The sequence below is a fragment of the Muscardinus avellanarius genome, assembly GCF_963383645.1.
Source record: "Muscardinus avellanarius genome assembly, chromosome: 4".
Classification (NCBI taxonomy): Eukaryota; Metazoa; Chordata; class Mammalia; order Rodentia; family Gliridae; genus Muscardinus; species Muscardinus avellanarius.
The window spans coordinates 118,475,295-118,488,800 of NC_137789.1; the positions used below are offsets into that span (position 1 = coordinate 118,475,295).

At 56.0% G+C, this 13,506-nt stretch overlaps 1 protein-coding gene across 1 annotated transcript in view; it reads left to right on the forward strand.

The window, feature by feature from the left end:
• The window catches only part of PALD1 (phosphatase domain containing paladin 1), a gene marked incomplete at both ends in the record, with an annotated part of 44,588 nt that extends 32,806 nt beyond the window's left edge, over positions 1–11,782 (forward strand). Inside the window, 2 exons of the mRNA XM_080693993.1 lie at positions 9,607–9,762; positions 11,630–11,782. Of these exons, the coding sequence (XP_080550119.1) occupies positions 9,607–9,762; positions 11,630–11,782 (309 nt within the window). The remainder of the gene's footprint in view (positions 1–9,606; positions 9,763–11,629) is intronic.
• Positions 11,783–13,506: the final 1,724 nt, after the last annotated feature.

Genomic DNA, 13,506 nt, shown 5'->3' on the forward strand with positions numbered 1-13,506 from the left:
TTTGAAATGTGAAAACCCACAGTCTCTCTGTGTTGTCAAAGCACTTGTGATGGGGATGGACACTGAGATGGACTTGTTGGTGGCCTGGGTGGCCCGGCGCTGAGCCCCACACAGATGGGCGGGAGGCGGGCTAGATGGTCCCCAGCTGATAGGTGAAGGAGTGTGGACATGGGTATTGAGAGAGCTGGATCCGACTACTGCATTCCTACCTCCTGGTGGGCCCTGTTCTCCTCCTCAGGGCTGTGTGTGGAAGTCCTCAGGGGATTGTACACCTTGTAATCCCGTGGTGCATAGCGGGTGCTCAGTAAACAGGAGGGCTCGGAGGGCCATTGTCCCGTGGTGCTCCTGGCTTCAGCATGTCCCTATGGACCCTCAGGATTCTACTGCTGCAAGACCTCTGAGAGCATCTGACCTGCTTACGGATGAGGTGATGGGGCTTGAAGTGGGAGGCGCGTCACCGAGGCCCCATGAGGCTGTGCCAGACCATGGATGAGCAGCTCAGGTGTTTGTTCCCACATCCCTCCCCAGACCACAAGTCCCTGGACTGAGAGTCTTATTGGCCTTGCCCTCGTGGACTGTGGGGGCTTGTGAGGCTCTAGAGAAGCCGGGTTCCCTTTCTGTCAATGGACCAACTCCTCTGGAGATCTGCAGCATGTCTCCCTGAGGTATCTGACTGTTCAGAGCTCTTCCCTCCGGCTTACAGCCAGAAGTACCTTGGTGACCTCTGAGGGGTCTGCAGTTCTTTACATAGAGTGGACCAGGGTGCTGTGTGTGCAGGACACACCCATCAGGTCCCTAAGCCTCTCTGCATGGCAATGGATCTGAGACCAGTCTTGGGCTGGGAGACACCACCCCCATCAACTCCATCAACTGGGAACAATCCAGGTGGGGCACGTTCTGTCCACTGAGGTCCTCCCGAGAGAACACAGCCTTGGGGTTCTGAAACCCTCAGTAGCCTGTGGCTGGCTGCTCAGTTTCCCCGTTCCTTACCCCCAGAGCCTCCAAACAGTAGATTCCCCTTTCTTGTCCCCCCGCTAGCTTGAGCAGTCAACTTATACTTTCATAATAAGCAATCGAAAGCACAGCCCCTGGTGTTTGGCATTTGTACTGCTTCCAGAAGCAATAAAGCTCCCCCAGCCACAGCAGGGAAGGGAGGAAGAATTTGGAGGTCACCGCACTGTTATGGATTGCAAAGGAGCATTTGGAATGTGATGGGTTTGCACGGCAAGAGGGAGGCCTCTCCGTGGCTTGTTTGTTGCTATATAAAACACAGTGTTCTTAGAGAATTATCAAAAGCCTAGATGGTCCAGGGAGAGCAAAGGGTCTTCTGCGATTCTACTAAACCATGATGATTTCATTTTCTCCATCTTTTCTGGTCTTTGTGTACTGCCAGGATCTCTGAGAGCATCTGACCTTCTCTAGTTGGGGTTATGGAAGGCCCACAGAATGTCCTTCTTGCTCATCGGGATGGTGCTCATGCATTTAAACACACGCCCACTCAGCACCTGCTGACTGAATGCCTTTCTTACGCTTGGGTTCACTCTGAGGATGGACAGGGAAGAGCCTGTGCTGAGCCTGTAATCTACTAGGGCAGGGAAAGGAGGGAATGAACCGTCTCTGCTCGTGGCTATTTTATTGTGTCTGCTGATAGGCCTTTTCATCGTGGTTAACATTCGTGTGCCATGCAGCCACGGGGAAGGCACCCGTTCCCATGCAGTTCCCGTGTGTGGACCCTTCCAGGTATTTCCTGGGATGGTGGTGACGGGGACACCAACCCACATGTTCCTCTTTGATCCATGGGGATTGTTCCTGAAGGCTGATTCTTTTCTTTTTTTTCTTTTTGTGGAACTAGGGAGTGAATACTACTTCTGAAGTACACCCCCAGCCCTATTTTTTATTCTTTATTTTGAAGTGGGGTTTTACTAAGTTGTGCAGGGCCTCACTGTATAGCTGAGGCTGGCTGCAAACCTGCAATCCTCCTGTCTCATCCTCCCAAGTACTGGAAGTACAAGTGTGTGTCCCCATGCCCGGCTGAAGGCTGATTTTTAGGAGTAGAATTATTGACTGAATTGAGAGATAGGAACTTATCTTTTTAAAAATAGTTTTGAAAACTTTCAAATAGAAAACTTCAAAGTGGAGAGCATACTTTCACATGCCCCTGTGTGCCCAGCTCCCAGCTGCAGGGAGTCCCAGGCACAGCCAAGATTATTTTATCCAGAGCCCCTTGAGCCTCTACACTGGGTCAGTTTAAAGCAAGTACCAGCCTTCATGTTATTTCCTCTGTAAATATTTTGGCACATACTACTAAGAAAGTAATCTTTTGAAAAAGATGGTTATAACACCAGTATCACATGTAAAACAATTCAGTCATGTGTGGTCATTAAATATTGAGCCAATATCTAGAAGATGGCTCACTGGTCTCAGAAAGTCTCTTTTTCCTTGGAACAGGATCCAACGCAAAGCCACGTGTCTGCCAGGATACGTGCCTGCAACCTAGCTGTTCTGTAATCACAGTGACTGTATAATCCCACTACGCAAGTTTGAGGCCAGGCTGGGTAAGTTAGCAAGACTCTGCTCAGTGGTAGAGTGTCCCTGGGTTCAATCCCTAGTACCACAAAATAAAACAAGAGCCACATGTTATATCTGAACGATCGACCCTATGGCTCATTTATTCATTTTTTTTTCCCCCTTGGTGATGAGGATAGAACACAGGGCTTCACAAATGCTGCGCAAGCTCTCTACCACTGAATGACTCTCTCAGCCTAAGGCTCATTTAATCTCAAGTGAAAGAGATCCTTCCTCCCCTGGATGTCATGTGTTGGGGGAACCTGGTTGTCTTACTAGGCTTAGCCAAGCTAAACCCAGCCTGCAGCCAGCAAGATTAGCTTTGGGAACTCTTTGGTCTCGTTCAGGAATTGTCACAGGTCATGAATGCAGCAGGGATGATCAGGTGGCAGACGACCATACTGCAGATTCCCAGTGAAAAAGGAATCCACGTGATACACAATGTGAATGCCAGTCACAGCCACAGCAAGGAAGGTGGCGGGACCTCCCCAGCCCCCACGGCAGCACTCGCAGCCCCTCCAGCCAAAGCCTGGGACTGCAGCAGTTTACAGGAGGCACACACTTTCCACGGCACAGACCTTGCTCGGTGTGACAGTCTTGGCCCCTCTCTCTGCCACAGCCTGTCTAAAGCTGCCTGGTTTTGGGGTCTGCAGCCCACGGTGATGTCTCATCCAGTCTCCAGGGCAATAGCAGTGAAGTCCTGGGCACCCCGTGTGTATGAGGGGGGCAGATGTTCAAGGAATTTAAGAACTGCTTTATGAGAGACAGAGACAGAGAGAGACAGAAACAGTCAGTGCGTCCTTCATGAGGTCGGGTGGATGGACAGGAGAAGGCCAGACTGAGCTGAGGTTCCAAGATGGCCTCCAGCCCACAGGGTGACACCATCTGGTGAATTAGTTGTTTCCTGTTGGACTTGGAAAGGAAAAGTATTTGTGACAGAAACCAAGGTCAGGGCTGCTGGAGGAAGCACTGCTAGAGCCGTTAATGCCAGCAGCACTTTGCGTTGGCTTTGGCTGGTGACAGTAATTCTCGGTGTTGTGTATTTAGCGCAGTCTATGGTGTCTCCCATCTTTCCAGAGTTTGAAGAAAAGCCAAGGTGAAGGCAGCCACACCAAGAGAAGTGACATGCTGTCGTGTGGTTTAGTCTCAGATTGAGATTTTTATTTTATTTTACATTTTGTAGTGCTGGGGATGGATCCCAGGGCCTCGAGTGTGCCGGGCAAACACTCCCTGGCTGAGACACCTCCAGTCCCTCAGCTCAGGGCTGCTGGTGAGAAGATTGGGGCAGGTTTTATTAGACCCATTAGACTGGAGAAGAAACTGAGGCCTAAGTTTTGAGGCTGCATAGGTAAGATGGCAACCAGTGTCCCAACTTCGCCCTGCCTTCCTCTCCCTCTGTGGCCAGGGGCAGTTTTGTGGTAACAGAGAGGGGAAGGTTTGGCAAGGCACTCTGCGTTGCTGCTGCGTGCGCTGTGGGGTTGGTGTGGATCAGGCCCTGCAGACAGAGGAGCTGCAAGATGGCAGCCAAGTGCCCTGAGGACTCAGTTTGTTTCTTAACACAAATCTAAAGTGAGTCGGCTCTGGCACTGAGCTCTGGGCGGGGTCTTTCTTAGTTTTCCTAAGACCCTGGCCTGGCCAGAGCTGTTCCCTGGGGCCTTCATTCCTGCAGGTCTCCAGGGCCCGGCCTGTGCAATTAGAGGCCGGAATGCTGTGAGCTGTCACATAAAATGAGACAGAAGGAAGGGCCGCTTTCCCGGGCTCTTTCACACCCCGCCCAGGACAGAGCCCAGGACAGAGCCAGAGGCTTGCTTGGCTGCCAGGATAGAGCATGTGTGTGTGTGCATTTGTGGGTGGATGTGCGTGTGACTTCTCATGCGTGAGTGTTCTCGCACGTGTGAGCGAGTACACGTGTGCATGAGTATGTGCGTGTGTGCTCTTGCATGTGTATGTGTGTGGGGCGGCACATGTAAGCTGAGGCCTCTCGTTTCCTTACTGCAGGCTCAGCTTCCCTGCGGGGGAGCTTTTTCTTTATTCCACAGCAAACCTCTGTTGAGCGCCTGTGTGTGCCAGGCGTGGTTTTTAAGTTTGTGCCACCCAGCTTGGAACTCTCAAGTGGTTTGGAAGGGGTTTAAAGCTCTGCTCCTGAGCCCTCCTGCCCCTGGCATAATCCCATGTAGCCAGACCCACCTCCCTGCTCACTGCTCTCCCTTTCAGGGCCATGGTTACCACCAGTGGCGCCTGTTTTTGCTGCAAAGGCTACTTCTGCCAGCCTGGCCCGTGGGACCCCGCCTGGCACAAGCAGGGGCTGTACAAATGTCTGTGTACTGAGTAGGCGGATGGCTGGGAGATTGGATAAGTTACCGTATAAACAAATAGGAAAACCTGGCCTGTTTATCATACCTTTTGGTCCTCTGTCCACATTGTTAGTCTTCCTGAAGATGTGGTGTTCTTCTCCAGGGATGGGAATGCCCTGGTGGTGGTTGGGAACCATGGGTCCCAGCCCTGACTGGGCCAGTGACTCCCAGCACAGCCTTGTATATGTCACTGTGGCCTGCCAGGCCTGTTTCTTTATCTGTCACCCTGCATTGTCACCCCATACTTCTTGCCTTGAAAGGTGGTAGTGAGCACCAACCCAGGCCCTGCGAGGCAGGAGTGGGTATGTAGTGAGGTGGGCAGGGTGCTGGCCCCTGGCACACATGGTGGTCACGGACAGGATGGACTTCTTGAGGGGTGGGGCCATATGTTGGCGTAGAATCCCAGCATCTGGCCTGGAGGGGAGCAAGCTTTGCTGGCTAGATGGCAGGCAGAGAGGCCCTGGCACCAAGGTTAGTCTTTGCACTTTGAGTGTAATAATCAAAATATGACGTCTTTGGAAAACCAACTGCCCCTATGGGCTGAGGGCCATATTCTCCCTTCCAGGGCCCAGTTACAGAGTGCTTCCTTGCGCTCAGGCCCCAGCGCCAGGCGGGCCCGGGATGGGGTGTGCAGGGACTCAGCCCAGGAAGCGGCAGGGCTGATGCCTTGGGACCATGTCTGTTAGGGAGAGGGTGGCGCTGTTCTGGGAAGAAGGGTGGGGCCAGAACTCTGCCCCAAGGGCCTCTGGCCATCTCCAAGAGAGCGCTGTCAGCTGCCAGTCCAGGCTGGGCCTCGTAGCTGGAGGCAGAGACCACCAGCTCCTGTGTCTTCCCATTCAGGGAAGCTCTCAGAATGGAGAGAGGCATGCGGGGCTTGGATTAAAGCAGACCTGGCCTGCCTGGCTTGCTTGTTTCTCTTGGGGGACTGTTTCCCTTGGGCTTCAGCCTTATCCAGATTTTTTTTGGGAGGGGGGAGTTGCTGGGGATCAAACCCAGGGGAATTCTATCTCTGAGCTCTTGCTGAGTTGTTAAGGGTCTCAACAAGTTGCTGAGATAGGCCTTAAACCTGTACTACTCCGGTCTCAGCCTCCCAGGTAGTGGGATTATAGATGTGTGCTACCGTGCTCAGCCTCATCCAGGTCTCTAAGATGAGATGCCTGCTGGGCGGGCAGCTCCTAGCAAGCCTGGACCAGAGGCCATGTTCCTGCTCAGGCTCTGCAAGTGTCAGGTCTCTTCACCTGTTTGACTTTGGCCTCCCTTTCTGGAAGGCAAGTGGGTGGATGTAGCCCATGCCAGGCATCCTGTGAGGATCAGTGAAGGTGGGAGACTCTAGCACTGGCGAGTCATTGATTCAATCTGCTCAGGTCCAGGCCCTACGCTAGATGCTAGAAGGCTGACAAATGAAAGACAGAGCCCTTCCCCTCTGGCGCTTGCGACAGTGAGAGAGACAAACTGAGCGGCACACGTAACTCATGGCCGGTCAGACTCATGGATGTGACTGTGGGGGTCCCGAAGCTCTGAAGGAGAAGGGAAGGGGGTGTGAGGGTTGCACTTAAATAAGGGGGTCTGACAGGCTCAATGAGAAGGTGGCATTTGAACATAGATTAATGGAGGTGAGGGTGGGAGACGATATCTGGGAGGAAGAGCCTTCCAGGCAGAGGGTACCACAGGCACAAAGGTCCTGGGGTAGCCGCCTTCTGCGTTTGAGGGCCAGGGAGGAGGCCGGGGTGGGGGCTGGAGGCGGACCTTGTGGGCCTTGTGTGGGAGCTCGTGGACTTCAGCTTCTGCTCTGAGCATTAGGGGAGCCAGTGCCGTTTAGAGCAGGGCTGCTGACTTAACCTTTCTCTGTGTTGTCTGGAGCTATGTCGAGAACAGACTGTGGAGGTGGGGATGGTCTCAGGGGCTGTCATTGAGACCACGGTGTCTGGGCAGGGGTGGCAAGAGGCAGGCAGCCTTGGAAGTGTCTCCAGGTGAAGATGGCGGGTTTCCTGGTGGGGCCGGTGTCGGGTTGGAAGGGGCCAGAGAAGCAGGGGATGCAGGGCTGGGCCTGAGCAGCTGGGAGTAGCATTGACACTGAGGCAAACCTGTGGGTGCAACAGGTTCGAGGAAAGCTCGGGAGGTCTGCTGGGACATGCTTGGGGCTTTGGGGATGCCTCACCAACACCTATAGGGTCAGTTGCGTGGATCAGGTGCTTGTGGGGGTCTCAGCGTCTGCCTAGAATCTGGATTGTGGATTGCTACTGGAAACGCTGGAGAGCAGGAAATCGCCCAGGAGCCCCCAGTGAATAGCTGAGCAGCTGTTGCACACCAAGTTCCGGTGCAGACCCCAGGGGTGGGGTAAAGCACAGTGGTTGTAACCTGCCGCCGCCCCAAGTCTGTCATTGTTTTGGGAGATAGATCCTGCCTTAGTGAGACAATTAAGAAACTGTTAAGATGGATATTTAATGAAAAGATTTAGTTTGATTGAGGGGGGGCCACGGAGGATGAGGTTGTGGGGGCAGGAGTGCTCAGAGCAGGCTTCGGGAGAGTGGGGCTTGTCCCAGGCCTGAACACATAAGCCAAACATGGCCAAGCCAGGCAGAGAGGAAGGGCATTCCAGGCAGGAGGAACAGAGTGGGCAAAGGACAGAGGCAAGCTCGAGGCTGCGGAGGGTTGGGTTTGACTGTGGCAAGAGGCTAGGGTCCCAGGAAGAGCTGGGGCACTGGTGTTCTGGTCCTGGCGGCTCAGAACGCCATGCCTCTGGGAAGTTAGCTAGCCTTCCTAGCTGAGGGACAGGGAGGAGGCCGGAGTGGGGGCATCATCTATGGAATGGGATATTTCACCTCCTTCCCTGGATAGCTGGGAGAGTGTGTTAGGACCTAGATCAGGGTGAGGGGCTTGTAGCCCTGCAGACATGCAATAAACTTATCCTTGTACAGTGGCCAGGGGAGGCTCCCAGCCTGCCTCAGTGGGCCTCCTCCTAGCAGCCCAGCCAGGAGCAGAGCTTCCAGAGTGCTTCCCTGGCAGCACTGGGCCTGCCTTGATGCCAGCCAGATCCGAGGGGTGAGGGGCCTCAAGTGCCCAGAGCCCTGGCACCTCACCTGGACCCCTTCTATTTTAGGGCTCAGTCTAAGTGGACAAAAAAGCCCCGTCCAGCACTGCTGATGACACTCTGGCCTGCCGGGCCATTTATAAACAGCGCCACTATTTTCACTCATGGGAGGCGGCCGGTGCCTTCCTCTCTGGGCATGGTTTTAAGGAAACCAAGGCTCTGATAGGAAGATGGATCACTGTCTCAAATCACAGTCCTGAGACCGAGCAGGATGCGCCCACAGAACCATCTGGGAGTGTCAGGCGTCATCTCCACACAGTGGTCTGAATTTAGAGATAATTCTATCCTTGCCGTGGGACTCGGAAGGAGTCACTCTACCTTTCCCCCTAAATGTTCCTTAGACCTAACCCTGGCCAGTGTCTTAAAGCAGGCCCTTGTCCCTGCTGGAGTGGACTGTGGAGGGCACAGCCCGCGTCCACAGCCAAGCGAGAGCTGAGAGCTGCTCACGCCCGCACGACCTGTCTCTGTGCTGTGGGTCTGCCCTTGGCTTCCATGCCGTCTGGGCCTGCCCGTCGCTCAGCCCTCCCATTCCACCACAGCTCCTCCGCTTTTGCCTACCAGGCACCCCTGGGACACACATCCTTCTCAATCCCCTCCCTGCCCTTCCTGGATCCTGTGAGGATGCAGCTGCCGGGCCGGGCCATCTTCTACCTCCTCCACAGACTGGAGCCTGGGGAAGAGGGTGCCAGTGGAGGTCCTCTTCATTCCTGGCCCCAATGCCCTGTTCAGTGGTGCCTGGGTCAGTGTGGCTCTTCACGTTACTGAGATATCCTACCCCTGCAAACTTGGGGCTGAGAGTTTCAACAGTAGGCTGGGCCAGCACCCGGCCTGTGCTTCTCGGGGTCACCCAGGAAGTCAAAGTGGTGGCTGGTCCTCCTGTCTCCATCCTGGGGGCCCTGACCTCCTTCTGGAGAGGGGCCTTTGCCAGTCCTCTCCCACTCATGGTGCCCAGAGCCTCTACTCAAAATGCAGAAGTAGGGGTGGGAACCCCAGGCCCCGGCAGGCCCACTCCAGCTCTGGTTCCTGAGCTCCAGGCCACGTCCTGTCTGGGGTGGGGTGCCCCCTCTGAGCTTCCCCACAACATACCTGTGCCTTCAGGGCAAGGCTTCCAGCTGCTGCTTGGCTGATGGGAGGCCAGCGGGCTTGCCGTGCACGCAAGGGACGGCCCCTGTGCCACTTCAAGTCCTGGAGCGGAGAGAGCTGTGGTGGGCTGGTGGGGCCTGGGGTGGGGGGCTCGGGCAAGATGTGGCCTGAGCCTCCTGGCTCCCTCCCTGGGGACTGTGGCTGGGTCTGTGTGAGTGGCACACCCATGGCAGATTACAGGAACAAAGTTGGGCATGGTGGCAGAGTTCCCTGGCTGTGCATATGCTCAGTCTTGTCCTCCAGCCCGAGGAGAACTTTGAAAGGACCTCCTTTAGAGTCTCCTCCCTCCTGAGCGGGAATCTCCTACAAGTCCTCTGTTAACAGATTGCTTGCACACCTAAGCCTTCTATGGCTCCCCAGTGCTGGAGCCATGATGCTCAGCCCTGGCCATGAATCAATCCTGATGCCTAGTTCACCCCCCTGACATTCACCCTGTCCCTCCCCATCCTCCAGGCAAAGGCTGCCAAAGTGGAGCAGGAGACGCGGAGGCTGCGGTTGCGCAGCCTGCAGTACCTGGAGCGCTATGTCTACCTGATCCTCTTCAACGCCTACCTCCACCTGGAGCAGGCCAGCTCCTGGCAGAGGCCCTTCAGCACCTGGATGCGGGAGGTGAGAGGCGGGAGGCAGAGGCTGGTGGGCTAGGTGCATTGCCTGTGGGAACCCAGGTGACAGACTCCCCAGCGGAGGGGGCCGAGTTCCTCTCTCCTTTGTGTTGAGGAAGGATTCCTTCTTGGCACAGTGTCTGTGCTGGGCAGGCAGTAAAAGTCTGACAGGCCAGAGAGGGGGAGGGGGGCCAGGTGGTGGGTGCAGCGGGCAACCCGCAGGCCGGGACGCTGCTCCATGTGTCCCCATGGCCAGCGTTCCCTGGTGCCAGCTCTGGGCCCCATGTGGACTTCACTATTGTCCGTACTGTATTGAGCCCACACCTGTGCCCCACGAGGGCCAAGGGCAGGGCTGGGGCCCCCACCCACTTCCTTCCAGCTCTGACCTTGAACAGGCTGTCAACTCTAAGCCTGCTGTCCTCAACTCTAAAGTGGAAGTAATGGTAGCGGTGTTGGTATCTGCTCAGAAGAGAGGGTGCGGTGAGGTACATACAGTGCTGCCTGCCACACCCGTGCCAGCCGCGTGTTCCTTTGCATGACTGCTGTTCCTGTGTGACAGAGGATGACACTGAGTGCAGAGCTTAGCACTTTGGTCATCATTAGAGCATCAAAGCCCTCCTTGTTCTGGCCTAAGATGCCAGCCTTACCGGAGGACAGTCTCAGTCCTCCCCTGGCCTCCGGCCTCCTGCTGGAGCACCTCCAGGTCAGGACAGTGGCTTTCCTCCTCGGCAAAACAGCCTGTAATTACCCCTCTGCCAGGAAGCCGGTCCCTCCTGCTCTCAGTAGCGGAGCCTGGTGATTCTAAGACTGGAATTAGCTCCCCTGAAGTGGGCGGGTGGAGAGCTGGAGCCCGTACCAGCCAGGGTGGGCAGAGGAAGGGTTTGGGGATGGGCAGGGGTGCGGATGAGTTCAAAACTGCGAGGGAACAGGGGCACAGGACCCTGCAGTGCCCAGGGGCGCACTGGAGGTACCAAGGATGAGCCTGGGGTGCTCAGGACGCCGAGGCGGGAAGAGTTTGCAGTGTGTTTAGAAGGTGTCCAGCCAAGAGACTGGTGGGTTATGCCAAGGCCGTGTGGGGGCACCCGCTGAAGCGGGCCTGGGCTCCACTTCCACTGAGCTCCTGGGGAGGGATGTGAGGAGGGTGGGCAAGGATACCTCTTTCTTGGGCTCTGGCTGGGGAGAGGAAATCAAGCGGGCCAGCGGCTAGAAGGAAGCTCACCCCCTTCCTCAGCTGAATCTGCATGTTGGGGGTGGGGGTGTTGAGGAACAATTTCTGCTGGTCAGGGCAGGACTGTGGTTCTGGCCTCAGGGGCCCTCAGCACCTCTTCTGGGGGCCAGTAGAGAGTGGGTAGTAGTCAGGGTTGCTCAGGGACAGTAAAGAAGGACGGAGCCATCGCTTTATTCTCAGTGGCCCAGGATGGTGAGGGAGGGAGAGGGATAGGCTGTTGGGTGGCTGGCATCTGGGTTCAGGGTCCAGGTGCTGGGCAGCAGGGCTGTGCTGTGAGTGTCCAGGAGCTGCCTGGGGCCGAGGCCCATGGCTTGATCACCCAGGGCTCTCGTTGGCTCCTGCACCCACGCTGGCTTCTCCAGCCCCCATGAGCCCAGCTGCGGCCCACCTCGGCAGGTCCCGTTCGATGTCCAGGCTGTCTATGGGTGCCTCTGCTCTTACTCAGCTCCCCTGGACTCTGTCCTGTGGGGAGAGAGACTCAGAATGGCGAGCAGATGGACCTGCAGACTCCATGGTTGCTGAGCTGGCGGGGGCAACCCTGGGCCCCAGACTCCCCTGTGTGCTTCAGAGCTGGGGTCATGTCGGAGCAGGGCAGGGCCAACCGATGCCCTCTCTCCCTGAAACACTGCCTCGCCTCCTCCCCCAGGTGGCATCGAAGGCCGGAGTCTATGAGATCCTCGACCAGCTGGGTTTCCCTGAGCTGGAGAGTGTGGAGGACCAGCCCTTCTCTAGGCTGCGCCACCGGTGGCAGGAGCAGAGCCGCAGCCATGAGGCCTCCGCTGCCGGGGACTTCCTGTAGGTGCTCCCTGCCCCGCCGGGGTTCTGGTGGCTGGGACTGGCCCTGGGGGTGCAGGCCTGAGGATGCCATCCCCAGCTTCCTGGAGAGACTGGGTGGGGTACGGAGCCTTTTTGGAAAGAGCTTTTTATATGACACGTAGATGGCACAGTCATTCCCTACAAACCCAGAAGCGTGTGGCCGGCCCCAGGCAAGCCCAGCGAAGGCACCTTGCAGACCAGCTGGTGTTCGGTCTCCAAGGAGCCCATGCCCCAGACTGCCAAACAGCCTAATCGCAGCTTCTGTCCTCGTCTTCCCTCTCCACGGCCCTGACGCCCTGGCAGGGAGCAAGCTCTGGCCATGTTATTTTCCATCCCTTCTTCCTCTGGCCACCCTTCCCCTTTGCTGCCTATGTGGGTGGAAGGACAGTGCCTGGAATTATTACTTTAAAGGCAGCTTTGCCTAGCTTTATTGTGTCCCTTGCCCTGTCCTGGGAGACCACCAGGACAACCTGCACAGCTGGGGGCTGGCTGAGGTCTTTCCTCCCCCTCCCACTCCCCTCCCCTGAGGCTGGCACATGCCTGATGGCTCAGGTTCCCAAGGATCTGGGATCATCAGGAAAACCCTCCTGGGGGGAGGAAAGAGTTTCCAGAAGCCTGACACAGCATAGTGGAAGAGAACTGCCCGATTTACCGAGACACCTGGGTAGGAGCCTGGAACTGGGACCCCTCTGCACCTCCTCCCTGTCCCACCAGCACAAGAGGGTCCAGGACTCCCACCTACAGCAGGAGTCCCGAGGACCCACGCTGAGCCACCCTCGTGAACAGTGGAACGTGAGCTGGGACCGAGAACGGCATGAGGGGTTGCCTGGATTGCACGCATCCTTGCAGAGGATCCTGGAGCTGCCTCCCTGGGGGACCAGAGACGGCTAGATGCTGCTGGCTTAGGGGCTACACGGATCCACTTGTACCCATGGAAGAGGCGGCAGGAACGGCCCCGTTTGGGTTGAGACTTGCATCTTTTCTGGCTGGGGACTGGCTTTGCTGAAACCCAGGGGCCGGGCAGAGAGGAGCCTCTCCACCCGCCTGGCTCCCTGGGGCCAGGGAAGCCCCTCTGGCCGGGCTCTTGCACATTGCAGAAAGACGGGACGTGCGACTCACTGGCTGTGATATTTGAAAGGGGGAGAAGAAGCCAAAGGTGTTCACATCTACCCAGTATTGGAAAACATTGACTCTCTTAGCCAAAACCTTTTGCAAAACTACTGTAAGTCTGTTCACTACCTTTTAGGCCCGTTGTTTTTATTTTTGCATGTATCCAGAAGTTTTAATTTCTTTGCAGACAGACAAGGTCTAGCTGAGGAGTCAGAGATCGGGGCTGAACTGGGAGGGATTTCTTGTGTTCTCATGGTTGGCCCTGACTTTCAGCTGTGCTGGGACCACTGGCTGATCAGATCACCTCCCTGCCTCAGTTTCCCCATCTGTAAAATGGGAGAATAATACCTGCCTACCTACCTCACAGGGGTGTTGTGAGGAATCATTCTTGATTTTGGTTTTTTTGTTTTGTACAGAGCTTTTGAGCATTAAAAAGAGCTTAAATGTGAGGTGTGCCTGGCTACTGATTTATCATTAGTGTGAGGGAGATGTAATAGAACTGACCCAAGAGGGGTCCCCTGCTTCTTCAGAGTGATTGGAGAGAGCTGCCTTAGTACTTCAGACTCCTAGGGAAGGTGAGTTTCGTAGACTCTTCTC